This window comes from Onychomys torridus, chromosome 21 (assembly GCF_903995425.1).
Source record: "Onychomys torridus chromosome 21, mOncTor1.1, whole genome shotgun sequence".
NCBI classification, from domain to species: Eukaryota; Metazoa; Chordata; class Mammalia; order Rodentia; family Cricetidae; genus Onychomys; species Onychomys torridus.
In genome coordinates this window covers 32,285,801-32,300,684 of record NC_050463.1, presented here as the reverse complement: position 1 = coordinate 32,300,684, position 14,884 = coordinate 32,285,801, and the positions used below count along the sequence as shown (strand labels likewise).

General features: G+C 49.8%; 1 protein-coding gene across 1 annotated transcript in view; it reads left to right on the top strand.

The window, feature by feature from the left end:
• Positions 1-14,209, top strand: part of Babam2 (BRISC and BRCA1 A complex member 2) — a 376,093-nt gene extending 361,884 nt beyond the window's left edge. Inside the window, exon 12 of the mRNA XM_036170890.1 lies at positions 13,835-14,209. Within this exon, the coding sequence (XP_036026783.1) occupies positions 13,835-13,898 (64 nt within the window). The 3' untranslated portion in view covers positions 13,899-14,209. The remainder of the gene's footprint in view (positions 1-13,834) is intronic.
• The last annotated feature ends 675 nt before the right edge of the window (positions 14,210-14,884 follow it).

The following is a 14,884-nucleotide window of genomic DNA, read 5'->3' as shown; positions in this document are numbered from 1 at the left end:
ACAGTGTGCTGTCAGAACTGTTTGTAGAAGGCTGTGGTGAGCTCCCTATGGACCCTGCATTGTGGTCACATCTGATTCCACTCCTCAGTTCAGGCTGGGAATTATCATTGGACAAGTATGTGAACGAATGTCTGAAAGATTTCCATCTTCCACTTCTCAGCCTGCATCTGACATGGGCTCCCAGAGGCTAGAGGAGGAGGAAGAAAGAGAGGCTGGGTGCTGTCCTTATTCTCAGTTTGAAAAGACTGTAGAAGGAGAAGGAATGTCATTCATCACTGTCTTGAGCCCTTAACATGTATAGAGTACCCTACTAAGGAACAACCATGTCCTGTGGATACAGCACTTCCTTCTTCGTGGCCTTGATGGGGTTGTGAAGATGAAAGGCAGACATGCTCCTCAGCACCATCCACCCCATGGGGACATAGCAAGGTGGGCAAATGTGCTCAGTATGGGACTGGCCATGTTTGGTAGCATGTGGCCTGTGACTGTGCCCAGGGCCTGAGGTTGTAAATGCACTCCTTCCAGCCACCAGGCTCCTGATGTTGCTGAAGGAGGCTGTGGTGGCCGTGCACAGGGTTGAGCAGCACCCGAGGGTCCTATCATGTAGAACGCGGTACACCACAGACCATGGTATTCCTGTCCCATGTCTGAGCTTCATTGGCCACAGAAGGCACCAAAGACCCTCCCAGACTAGTCATGTGCTGTTGGCAGGGCACTTGCCTACATACAGGTCCCTGCCTGACAGTGGCCAGTTCTGGCCTCACTCCAAGCCTGTTTGTCCATGGATATTGTGGCGTAGAGTATAACAGGATCTATTTATTGTAGGGGTGAGTAACAGGATCAATTCTTTACATTCTGTTATTTGATTACAATGAAGTTATTTTTAAAAGCACATTATAGATTGCAAAATACCAAGTGCCAAGTTAGTTCACTCACTTAACCAGCCAACACTGGAAACTTACATGGTACCAGGCACCAGTTAGACCAGTGGGTCCGGCTCTCCCTGGATGGTTTCAAGGAGGGAGAAGACTCATTTGGTAAAGTGCTTGCCTCGCAAGCCTGAAGATCTAAGTTTGAGGCTTAGCACCCACATAAAAAGCCAAGCACGGTGATGTGCACTTAAAATCCCAGTACTGGAGAGGCAGAGACAGGGGATCCCTGGGACCAGTGATCAGAACCTAATGACAATCCTCAGGCACCAGTGAGAGACCCTGAATCAAGAGGCAAGGTGGACAACTCCTGAAGAAGGACATCTGAAAGTTGACTGCTAGCCTTCAGACACATGCACGCACACACACACACACGCACACACACACACACACACACACACAGATTCAGGTCACAGAGTGAGGGTGAAAAGAAAACCAAGGTGGCTGGAGTTCTTCTGTGGCTGGCGGTGTGGTTTTATCACCTAAGCAGAGGAACGCGTGGAGACCCAAGCACTTCCCCAAACGCACAGAGAGAAGGTGATAGGCCCGTATCAGGACTGCGTTCTGATGCTAACGCTCAGGTTCTTCCCTGACTGCAGCACAGTTGCAGGGTGTTTCCCTGGCCATAGAAGAACCAGGAAGCTCCATCTCCAGTCCCTGTCCTTTCCCAGTCTTGTCCCAATGAACGGCCAGACCAAGCCGAGGCCAGAATGATCCTCTGGCTCTAGGAATCATGCAAAGGCAAAAGAGAAAGTGTCTGTACCCCCACAAGCCAAGCCTCAAACTAACTGGGGAGCAGTTTTTAGGAAAACAGCATTGGATGCATGCCCAAAATTCCTTCCATGGTAGGCCACTGTGACAAAACTCTCACTCAAACAAGGGACTCATGGTAGAAGAGGGTGTGTGCCCTCTCGGACAGTCAACAGAGCAGCAGGATCCAGAAATCACTTGAGAGGGGTGGTATCGTCTCCAGGAGAGCTAGCTTCTTGAAAGATCAACTTTGCAGAGGCTTCCATGTGCACCTCTGCCTCTCACCAGGTCCGGGTGCCTCTCTTGTCTTTGTATTGGTTCCCAGATCACCGTGATGCACCCTTTTCTAAGTGCAATACCAAACATGTATTCCAATGAAGTGGAGCGGATGGACAGAATGAGAGAGAAGCATAAAGAGCAAAAAACTAAAGAGATTACTGTTTGTCAGGATCCTCTACAGAAACTAGAATTCATGGGAATTGACCGTTTTTGCATAAAGAACAGAACCATAGGTTGGTGGCGCACGCCTTTGATCCCAGTACTTATGAGCCAGAGGCAGGCAGATCTCTGTGAGTTCAAGGCCAGTGTAGTTTAAATAGTAAATTCGCTACATAATGAGACCCTGTCTTAAAAAAAAAAAAAAAATTGTGGGAAAGGCAGGAGAGCTGGCTCAGCAGTTCAGAGCACTGGCTGCTCTTCCAGAGGACCCAGGTTCAATTCCCAGCACCCACATGGCGGCTGACAACCGTCTCTAACTCCAGTTCCAGGAGATCCAATGTCTTCTGTATGTATTCTGTATGCCACCAGTCATGCATGTAGTACAGAGACACAAATGCAAGCAAAATACCCATGCCCATAAAGTAATTAAATAACATGTTAAAACCTAAAGAGAGTAGGAGGAGAAGTGTACAACTCTGTGGTCGAGCTCTTGCTTAGTGAGTGTCGAGCCCTTGGGTCAGTCCCCAGCACTAAAATAGAAAAATAATAGATTCTTAAGAAGAGAGCACATCCACTCTGTCAGCCATTAAAGGGGAATTCGGGGCTTTTCTGTGTCACTGAGATGATGCATCCACCTGCCCCAAGATAAGCCCAGAAAGCACTAGAGTTGGCCTCCAGCGATGCAGCAAAGTAGTCTGAAGAGCTGCATCTGTAACTTGGCAGACTGCAATACCAAAGCCAGAAACACTCAGGAGACTCCCCGTAACACTCACAGAGGCAGGACCCGGTGGTACAGCTTTTGGCCACCCAACCACTGTGTGCATGACCCGCAAAACTCAGGCCTACCACAGAAATGGACAAGTTCTATGCAAGTATTGAGCTGTCTGTCCCAGAAGGCACCCAAGAGTGTCAGCCCTCACCAGTGCCATTAGGGCAAGCCCTGCCTCAAACAGCTGCTCAGATCTCTCCCAGCGCCGGTTCTCCAGCGCCAGGTTGGTGTTCAGCCGTCAGCCAAGGCAGGATAGCTGGGGGATGGTGGACACGGGAAACGCCATTGCAGAGCCTGATGCTAACTTTGGCCTCCAGAGATTGGGGATTGGGTTTCTAAGAGGCAAAAAGGCCTCCCAACATGCTTCAGGGTACAGCAAAGTATCCTGTACCTGTGAAATACAGGGTCTTCTACCTAGCTGGCTCCCAGACTTGCGAATGAAAATTAATTATTGTTTGTGATACGCTTTAAGATCCCCAATGAAAGGCCTTGTATAAATGCAAATTATTATTATTATTATTGTTATTATTGTTATTAAAGATGCTAGACGTCTGGCCTGCTCCATAATGCCCTGGCATAGCTCTGAGCAGAAAAGAAAGTTTTCTCACTGGCAGTAAATGAGCGAGCCAAGGAGGACTCGGGCCAAGAGTAAAAGCAAAGCACCGAGCTCCCTTCCAGGGCTAGCATACAGCCCTCTGACCCGGAGTCAAATGTCTATGTGTTCCCTAAGGGCCAGGGCCCTGCTCGCATGCATTTCTTTACCCCTACAGGAACCAGCCAGCTCCAGGCCATGAGCTCATTGAGTGTGTGAATATCCAGTTGTCTGTTCATTTGAAGGATGGAAGGATATTGTCCATCATTCTTAGGATCCTAGGTCAAATCTGGAGATGCAGAGGAGCTATATAGAAGCTTCAGACAGCCAGGCAGCGGTGGTGGCAGTGCACACCTTTAATCCCAGCACTCAGGAGGCAGAGGCAGGCGGATCTCTATGAGTTCGAGGCCAGCCTGGTCTACAGAGTGAGGTCCAGGACAGTCAAGGCTACACAGAGAAACCCTGTCTTAAAATACCAAAAAGAAGAAGAGGAGGAGGAAGAAGAGGGGAGAAGAAGGAGAAGAAGGAGAAGAAGAAGCTGCCTCAGGCATATGCAGTGCCTCTGATAATGCTTATTAAGACTTGGAGGGAACCCCTCTAGCAAAGCACAAGGAGAAGTCATTTATTAAATTACTGCTTCCCACTTGAGAAACTACCTATGAGTTACGTGGGTGGGTTGGCACTAAAGCAATAGTAATAACAAACAGTGACAGATAATAATAGACCTGACCTAGCAGTTGCCTTAGAAACCACCCCTTCATTTTACACATGAGGCTTCTGGGACCCAGAGAGGTAAGGTGGCTTATCCAAGGTCACACAGCAAGTAAACAGCTGGAATGTCTCGAGCATCCCCAGGCTCGGTTCCCACATCCATTGCATTTGGATCTAAGGCATCCCATTTTATAGCTCTCGGCAACAACTCTAGAGAGTTTTCAGCTTCCTGATGACATCCATGGTGAAGAAAGCTTCTGGGTACCCTTTGTTCTTCTGGGACTCATTATTTAGGGAACATTCATGGCACCTCCAATGTCACTTGGGTGAACTACATATACCTTTCCTGGAGTCCTTTCCTTCCTTCCAAGCAAGCCTCAGGTTTCATGAAGGTTCACTAAACTTCAAAGAACCAAATGGGCAAGCAAGATGATTAGGTTCATCTCTCTTGTGCCTTGTTATCACAGTCATAATTCTACTGAGAGATTACCCAGGGCAGGGGTACCAGTACCCCTAGAGGTCCATCTGAGCATCTATGGAAGGAATGCAGGGGCAATGAAAATTGGCCATGAGTAGTTCTTGAAATTCATTACTGGGTAGTTGGCTAGTCTAATAAAAGTTTAGGTGAATGAGAAGAACATTCAGCTAAAATGATATTTGGTGTGGGGAGAGCCAAATCAAGCAATTTTATCTCTTATTCCCCTATAGATAAGGAAATGAAAGAATCATTCATTTGGTAGAGCCAGGGATGGAGCCCACTTCTCACCTCAATGGCTAGTGTTCACTCTACTGGAAACTATGGCAGGGTGGGAAGGAAAGAGTGTATCCTTCGGAGTCAGCAGCCCTGGAATCCTGATAGCATAACCTCCTGTTAGTGTGTGACCCTAGAAAAGCCACTGGGTATCTCTGCGTCATTGGCTTCTCGTTAGTCAAAATGAAGACACCAACCGGATAGTGGGGCCGTTCGGAATCAATGGAAATCAACAGAGATGAATACACGCAATATGGGGTCTAGCATGTAGCAGCCGCTTTCCTTCCCTTATACTCATGGCTTCTAGATTTTTTTTTTTTTAACCACAATCCACAGCAAGATATTCATTTTACATCCTAATTCAGTGTATATATTCAGAAGTTTCACAAAATAGTATTTCCCCTGGCCCCATGTGACCCTCTCTGATTTTACGTATTTTAATATGGGTTGGGACCCACTGAATGGATTTCACAGCCCAGTATTTGAATGGGCCCACTTCATGAATGGATGTCGTTTGTCCACATTGTACATAAGCCCCTTCTGTCTTTCCTTGTTCTTGTCTGTAACTGACACCCAGGGCCAAAGAGCTGTGAGCACTTGCCAGGAGGGCACTGCAGGCCCCTGAGCTGCTGTGGGGTGAGCCCTGTGGATGCCCCTCCTCCTCTGTTTGCTCCCTGACCTCTCTAGTGCCCCTGTCATGAGTGGAGAGGATGGAGAAGGCCCTCAGTCTGCCCCAAGAGCTACCTGTATGCACCTAGCCTGGAGGACAAAGACCCAGAGCACTGGGTGACCAAAAGCTATGCCCAAAAACCAATGAGTGTTTCCCCAGGCAGCTGTGGAAGTCATGGGCTGCAGCCCCTAGACACTGAGGTCTAGCATTCACCCCCAAAGGCCTTATTTACTACCTGGTAAGCGATACATCATAGCCCCCCGAGAAACTCAACAGGGAAATAAGTGTTTTAAGCCTCCAAAGATTTGATGTCCTAAGGGTGATCTTGGTCCTTGGGCCTATAACTAGACCCTGGGTCTAGCCTAATGATGCTGTATGGAAACCCTGAGGCACACCCCACCCCCATGTGTTAAAGCCTAGACCCCATACCTCCTTTGGGTTTTCCCCTTTTCCTTACTAAGCAGTGGAAAGCCATCTGTGACCATAAAGGTGACTCATCACCATCAGATAGGCAGTCACTTCCCCCTAGCAGGTGAGCTGACAAGTATCCCTTCTTGTGGCCAGGGCTACAGTCAGATCCCTGCACCCTCCACGGGCCTTCCCATTGCCGTCACATCCTCACCTCCACTCGATTCCTGCTTGCCCTGGGCAGAGTAACTGGAGGATCTTCTGTGTGAGCATAACAGGCAGAAGGAGATGATCAGACCAGATGAACGCAGGGCTGGGCTCTGCTCGGGCATCCACGCTCCCTGCAGCATCCTATTCCTCAGTTCCTAACACCTACTACCTGCTGCTGCTCAGCCAGTTCATCCCAGTCCTTCTCAGTGGCCCCGTGAGCGCATAACCCCCCAGGCTTTCATCAGTGGCTTACAATCGATGTATGCAGCGTCGGCCAGAGAGGAAACACGTGAAATGACTTGCTTGCCAGCTTTTAGACTGCCAGGCGTCCTCAGAGCAGATTTCATTCATTACGAATTATTGGAATTCGCCCGTAATGGGGCCTGTGGAAGGCAAGCACCAGACACTGAGGATGGGCCATCCTAATCTCAACCTTTGCGAGGCTTCAAGAAAAAATCCTGTGTGGACATACCATGATTCCACATCATAGCAAGGGGCCATTGCAACCCAACCTGCCCCTGTTTGCTCTTCTCTGTAACAATTGTGTGTACTCCTTCTGTTATAAAATTATATTGTTCTGAAGCACTCCCCATATCTGAGGAATCTATGTTGAGCTGCTGTGTGCATAATACTCAACGGGAAACTGGGGGTGCCAAGGTGGATGCATATGAGCTGGGATCTTCCCTCAAAGGGGAATGGGAAACCGCCTGGCATATGATAGAGGCATCCACTCAGATGGAAGGCCAGCAGAGCAAACCAGCCCTGTGGCTGAAGAGGCTTGAGGCTGTTGGAACCCTCTCCCTCCCGCTCCTTAACCAGCCAGCCCTGTGCTAGCTGCCTCTGCCTTCTTATGCACTGTACTGGGGCATCGGGAGGGAACCAGAGACACTTGCATATGGGGAGTAAAAACTGGCCCCCAAAATTACAGTAACTGGTTACAAGCTGCCCTGACCCCAAAGGAACTGACCAGGCTCCAGAAGACCCACTCGGAGGGCTTCAGAAGGGCAAAGAACTGCTAGGTAATCCTGACCACTTTAGAATTTTTAAACACCCTATGATTTGGCAGGAACCAGATTCCATCCCAGGTCTTTGATGTGTAGAAGTGGTCTCTGAAGTCCTTCTACAACAGCTTTTGATTGAATTTAGCAATGCCTAGACCACAACCTCAGCCTTCTCATAGGTGAGGAGGCAAGCTGCCTAACACACAGTCTAGACACAAGCCTAAACAGCCCCAACCAAGTCAGGTCATGCTGGCCTGAGATTGGTGTGCAGAGCGCCATGGAATCCAGCCTAAGGAAGACAGGGGCCTGTGTCTGAAGCTGTCAGCATGTGACATTGTGTTCTCAGCTTGATATCAGGACTTTGTATCTCTGGTATGCTAATTCCTCATTTTATAAGCTCAGGCACCCCCACCCCAAGCCTCACCCTGAAAACAAACCAGAACTGCTCAAGGACTGGCATGTGTAGCAGGACTGTCCACGAACCATTATAAACACGTGTATGTTCGTAAAGGCCATACCAGAGAGCCAGGCCACCATCGCCCAGGGTACAACAGCCAGCCAGACTCGCACTGGCAGTCACTGACTTGCCATGGCACCCAGAGTTAGAGGGGCAGTTGCTGCCCGGGCTTTGGAAGGTTTGGGGTGAAGGGAATCGGAATGGAAGCAGGTCTCTTTGTAGAGATCTATTATAAGCCTGGCCTCTTGACATGAGGCAAGAACCCAGGATGAGTCAGTATTTACAGTGGCGGTCCAGGACAATGAGGACAAGGCAAGACCAAAGACCACGAGGCATGATTAGCAGGACTTGTCTTACACTATTTACAGGACTGCTTTGATTTTCATACCACAATCGGTTTTCATGGTCCTGATGAAAAACATGTGCCGTTGAAGTCACAGCTGCTGCAAAATTCAACTGGAAAAGGCAGTGAGGACTATTGGGTGTTTCGAATTTGCCTCCACTTTCAAAAATGACCTCTGGCTCGATTTACATGTTCTGGATTTGCTGACAGCAAGGGTCATCTCTCTGAAGCACTTCTCCTAGCCCACCCTACCCCAGCCCACCACCACGCTGGCCTGGCTCAAACAAGACATCACAGGGCTCATCTTACAGTTGCCCAAGGAAAAGCATTTTCTAATCCAAGTCCTGTTTTGGAAGAAGGCAAATGTTTAGGCTTTTGCAAAATAAAAAGATCTGTCAGAGGACCAGACCCAGTGACTCTGCCCTTGTCTTGGGCAGCTGGCCATATGACTCTTAAAGCCTCCCCAGTCAACAGCTGCAGCCTCCCAAAGTCACAAACCCAGCAGGTTTGAGAGATGATTGAGGACCTTTGGCTGTAGAGCTTACCCTCAGATGCCACCAGTATGCCACCAAGCAGATCAGGAATGAATCTCAAAGGATGGGAGACCGTGGCTGCATGTCCAGTGTAAGAAGAGCCATCTCACTGTCCTGGCTGCCAGTTCTGTCTGATATGTGGGAAAGGAGGGCTTAGTTAAGAAGCCACAGGGAAGGTAAACTGAGGACACAGACCCTCAGACCTCTATCCCTCTCTCTGTAGAAGGCATCCCTTTTCCACAGTCCCACACAATGCTTATGGCTGTTTCCAGAAATTCTGAACCTCTCCCTCACTGCTTAGACCCAGCCTTGTCTCCATGGTAACAGTTGGCATCATTGATCATCCATTAGGCCACTTCCAATGTCGAGTGCTTACATGGACCATCTCATGTAAGAACCTTCTAAGGTAGCCACATAATCATTCCCACATTATAGATGAAGAAACCAAAGCTAACGTCACTGGCCCAAGGGATCCAGCTAGTCAGGCACATGAACAGGCCTGAAGCTGAGGTCCGGCTGGCTTCAGAACCCACTCTACCTGACCTGTCATCCACACCCTGCAGCAGCATACCTTAATCAGTAGGCCAAGCTCTCAGCTGCATCCAGAGAAAAGTGTATCAGCCCCAGGTCCAAGGCCAAGAGGAGAAGGGCTGCTAAGTAAGGGCTGCATCTCCTGGCTCCTTGCCCTGTTCCACACAGACCTGACCTAGTCACAGCCTGGGATCCCTTCTCTGCATTTTGCTTCCTGGGACTCTTGGGTTGTACTGGGTTTTCTGAAACCTTGAACAATGGGGCTTCAATCAGACAAGAGTGTCAGAACCTTACTCCACCCTAAAACATAATGGACTCTGAACTGGTTCGAAACTAAGACTTGTAGCATGAATAGAGTGAGGAACTTGGCTGACTCCAGGCATCTGTCTCCTGCCCCCACTCCTGCCCCTGGCCAGCTACTGCTCAGGCAAGGAATCACCACATCACACACTCGGGAAGCTTCCTGGACACTTTGCCTTTGGTAACAGATGTAGATACCTAGTGCCATTAGCATGCCATGCCCTGGGCCGCTCTTGGTTTCCTAAGCTGATAAAAAGTGATATCATTGGAAACAGTGCTCTAAAAACATCTATAAATGGGTGGGCGCCGATTGTCATTTCCCCCTTCCTGCGCCTGCCTCCCTCCCTCCCTCCCTCCCTCCCTTAACTGACTTAATGAGGATCCAAGCTGAGACGCTGAGATCGCTGCAAACAGCTGGTAGCATCATGCCTTTAAATAGCCCTCGCCACACTTTCCCCCTTGGAGGCACAGTTCACCCTGGCAGGGAAAGCCCGGGACACACAGGAAACTTCAGAGTTTTCTGGAAAGGCAAGAGCTGTGAGACCGGCCCTGGGAGGATGGCAGGGGACTCCTTGGCGGCGGCCAGGCTCAGGCCATTGCCTGGCGCAGCCAGCACCATCCACTCACCAGTCACATTGGTACCCTGCTGGAGCCCAGCCGCAGCCTCTTCCCTGCCATGTGGCCAGAGTGACCCTGCCCACAGTGACCTTGGAGCAAGGGCTACAGAGGCTGGTGGCAGCCTGTGCACTCTGCTCCTCAGACTAAGGGAGTCAGCTCTCCCCAGCTACATATCTTGACGGTTGGGAAAATAGAAGCCACTGGAACGTGTAAGGAATGAACACCCGTCATGTCTGGCCGGCAGCCACGGTTGCCACACTGTCCTTTGGGAGCCTCACACCAGGGCTTCTCTTGGTCCATCCAGCTTTGTTTGAGGTCAGAGACTCCTCCTGCCGCCTCACAGTCCTTTCTTATGTGTTAAGAATGTTTGGTCTGGGGCTGGAGAGATGGCCTAGTGGTTAAGAGCACCGACTGCTCTTCCAGAGGACCCAGGTTCAATTCCCAGCACCCACATGGCAGCTCATATCTGTAAGTAGTTCCAGGGGACCTGACACCCATGGCAAAACACCAGTGCACATAAAATAAAAATTAATGATTTTGAAAGAAGACTGTTTGGTCTGGTGCAGCTGTGCACACATGCTTCAAAGTCAAGTGTCAGAGAATAACAGCGATTTAGCCGCAGTGGTGCTGTATCTGGTTGTTGGTACAGATGGAAATTTAAGAATGGACCAATCTTCTCTGTCAGTGCCTAAACACTACATTTACTTGTGGAGTATTGTTCTCTCAGCTGCCTTCTTTAACAGTTAGCAATGCATGTGCTTAAACCAGTCCTTGCCTACCAGTGGCCGCCATGAGCTCTGTTCATTAAAGCCACCGTGGACAACATGCTGAACCAGATCTAAGCCAGTGAGTCCCATTTTACAGGGGACAGCAATGTGTCTGTGTGCAAAAGATAGTCATCTGGTGGCCAAGAGACTAAGAAATCAAGAACATCTAACTTAAATGGGAATAAAGGGAGGAAATGGCATGTGTGAGAAAGCAGAAGTAGTCGAGTGATAGAGGCTAGGGGCAGATACAAAGACTTGGGGCTCATCTACTAAAGTATGGGTGGGCTTAGGGGAGTCTGTGTCATCCCTTAGTTGCATAAGATACATGTAATAGGAACAGAAGGGCATGCCTGCGCTCTTTTCATTGTTGTTGTTTATTCAGAGCTGAGGACCGAACCCAGGGCCTTGCGCTTGCTAGGCAAGCACTCTACCACTGAACTAAATCCCCAACCCCGCCTGCACTCTTTTTAAGGAGAGGGTCCTTTGTTTTCTTTAATTTTCAAAGGAACACATACCTCAAAAAAAAAAAAAAAGTGGAAGAGTACATTTGCTAAAAAACAAAACAAGTGGGAACCAGATAGTGGGAACCACTGGGAGTCAGGAGCGAGTTTGAGAACATTAAGGTCGTGGTCAGGGTGGTGACAGAGACAATCCATCATCTCTCTCTGCAACAGAAAGGCATGGCTGGCTTGTGTCCTAAGGGAGGTGGACTTCTGCAGCAGTTCTGTTGAAAGGTAGCAAGGTTGGAACAGGGGTGTCACCAAGAACGAAGTCTTGAGGGTGGATTCCCTGCAAGGATTTAGGGAGCTCTGTTAACAGAAGGGCAAGTTGGCCAGAGCGTCTTCTAGGTCAGAATGTCCTGCAGGTGGTTGGGACTGTGGGACTGGAAATTTGGGAGGGGAGAAAGGGTGGGGAGCAGGCTAGAGAGTGCTGAGGGTGATGCAAGCCTTCCAACAGCCATGAACTTGCTCTACATGAGGAGAGAGGAGAGCAGGGAGAGACAGGCTATGAGAAAAGTGTGTCTGGGAGAGAAAGACAAGAGATCTGAGGTGCTTAAAGTGTCACAGAATTGTGATCAGAGACAGAGAGAGAGAGCACTTCCAGAGAGGAGACTAGCTTCTAATGCTGCAGGGATGCTGAGTGGGTATTGAAAGGACCGGTCAGCACCGAACACACCAAGACCAAGTTCTCAGCACAGAGGAGATGTATTTGACCCAGAGGGACAAGGGACCGCCTCTCGATAGAGAGGAGAGGGGTGTGGCCCATGGGCAAATAGCAGTTTATAAAGGTAAAGGGGACACGCTGTGTTAGGATGAGGTGTTTAATTTTGATTGGACAGGTTAATTAGGGCACCCAAAAGGGGGCTTTTGATTGGTGGACTTCGGTGGTCAGCTTCAGGAGGAGGAAGTGACCAAATAAGGGAACTGGACCTTGGAGGCTAGCTTTAGGAATGTAATCTAATGGTTTTTTAGCAAGGTGGAGAAGAATAAAGGGCAAAACCTATTGGGTGCCGTGTTTCCCATGCTCAGGCCTGCTAGAACCCTTCTGGTACCAGGACTGAGAAGCCCAGACATTCAGAGCAACCTAATTAGAAGGATTTGGTGGAGTTGGTGGAGGAGGAGGGCGGTGTATCACCAATAACTGCATTCACTCTGGTTTAGAGAGGACCTCCCCAGGGCCTGTTGGGTGGAGGGGCACTCATTATGCCCCAGGACTCCGCAGCTCCTTCTGCTCTCTCTCTCTGGTGGCTTCTGCTGCCCTTACCCTCAGGACTCAGGCAGATGCACATCAGCCTCTCAGGCAGCTCCTCCACATTTAACTTGGCTCCCCTCCCCTCCAAAGAGCTGGAGCCTGGAAGTCAGGCTTATTGGAACCAGATCTTTAATAAGATAGGCTGTTCTTGGGTTGCTCTTGTGGGAAAGTGAGATTTCTGGGTGAGCCCCGTCTGGATGCCTAAGGGTGACGGCGATTACATGGGAGTGGGTCAGGGACCAGGAGGCAAGCCTGGGTAATGAAAGGCCCTTTCCTCCCTTTCTCTCCACCTCCATTTCCAGCAGGCCTCTGCTCCTGCTGTCCTTTGCTGATACCACCCACCCCAGCCTTTCAGTGACTGCCTGATAGGGTCCACAGTGCCACCCGAGATGTACCTACCACCCGCCTCAGTGTTGATTCGGTGTCTGCCTCCTCCTCCTCCTCCAAACTGAGATCTACATGGCAGGCCCCCACTGGGTCACCCCACCAGTGCCTGTCACAGAGTAGGCTCAGCACATTCCATCTCCTGGTGTGGAACATAGCTTTCTCTCTGCAGAGCAGAAATCTGGGTGTCTGGGTTGACCATGGTGGCTCATATCTATAACCCCAGCGCTGGGTAAACTGAGACAGGAGTTAGAGGCCAGCCTGGGGTACCTAGTGGAGTCTAGGCTTGCCCCAGCTATGTAGCAAGGGCCGGGCTAGGCTGGCTACTGAGGAACACCTTGTCTAAATAGAAAAAAATCAGGTATCCAGAAGACCATGTGTTCTCTCCCAGATTCAGTCTTTAGAAGATTCTCCCCAAACCCAGCCAGGAAACTAGACTACACATGTGTTTTGGAAATAAATTCAGACCATAACTCTCTTAGGAATCCTTATTAGACTTTTATAGTTATGAAGTCACAGGTCCAATTTGGGAGACTATGACCCCAATGGTATCTTTGATCATAGAAGTGACTGGGTGTCAAAACTGTGGCTCTCTGTCCTATAGCTTGGCTCAAACCCTGTCTTTCTCCTAGGAATGGGCAGTAGATTCTCAGGGTGAGCATCTCATAAACTTGGCAGGCAGGAAGGTCAACATACATGCTCTTTAAATTCCCATGAGAGGTAGCATATGAGTGAACTGCATGTACCTCCCTTGGAACAAGCCAGAGGGCTTTGCCTCCAAGAGGAGGAGAGTCCAACCCAGGACGCATGAGCAATAAATAACAACTGTTCTGAGTTAGGTCGAAAGCTCTGGGTCGCATTTTTCTTTTTGTTCAAGCTGTTTGTGCTAACCACAGTTTTTCTCCTCTCTTTCCCACCAGGGCTTATTTCAAAACCTTTGTCCCCCAGTTCCAGGAGGCCGCGTTTGCCAATGGAAAGCTCTAGGAAACACCAGCGTTGAGAGGCAGCCGACCAGACTGCTCAGTCCACATGCGTGTCAGCACACAGGCCGCTTCCTGGAAGCCACTCGGAATGTCTTCATGGCAGCCTGCCTGCTCACACAGCAGCTCTGCCTGCCCAACACAGCCCTGCTCTGCTGGAGCCCAAACTGGAGCCGGCTGGAAGTACCCTGCATCCTAACACCCATCACTGCTGCTTGCTCCCTCCATCTTCTTTATATTTCTTTGCTGGAAGAAATAAACTCCTTCACATTGCAGAAATTTTCCAGGGAAAATAAAATGTCCTGAATGCACACACCCTTCTTTCAAGTCTTTGTCCTAAAGGACTTTTAAAGGTTAAAGTTTGGTTGAACACCCTTGGCTTCTCCCTACCCCCACTGAAAGTAGTGTTGAGTTTGTGTGCATGATGTACACCCTAACATTCACAGTTCCAGTTGGGGAAGCCTTATACTGACAAAGAGGTGGCCAAATGGTTCTGAATCTATGGGGTTCAGTTGCCCACTCCACAGGCCCAGAGCCAGCGCTCAGTAATTCTTGGGTCCCAGCACTATGCCAGCCCCTGGCTCCTGTGTGGGTTCTAGCCTTCCCTGTCTCTCCAGGCTCATGGGAGCCCCTTGGGCTGTTGTAGCCTTCTGTGGATTATTCATGGGAGACAAAGGCTGGGGGTCCAGGGCTGTCCCTGGTATGTGTCAGACATCTTAGGCTGGGCAGCTCTGCGGCCAAGCAGGATCACAGCTGGGGAAGCCAGATGTGTGGTACATGCTCATCATCCCAGCTCTCGGGAGAATGGAGCAGGAGGGTTGCAAGTTGGCGGCTAGTCTGGGTTACATAGCAGCGCCGTTTCAGAAGCCATTGTGTCACACACACACACCCCCCGCACCCCCGACCCCATCCTCAACGGCTCCCATCAGTGCACAGAGAGCAGAATGGTGACCAGGAGGCTCTAGAAACTCCCAGCAAAGCAGCAGTGGT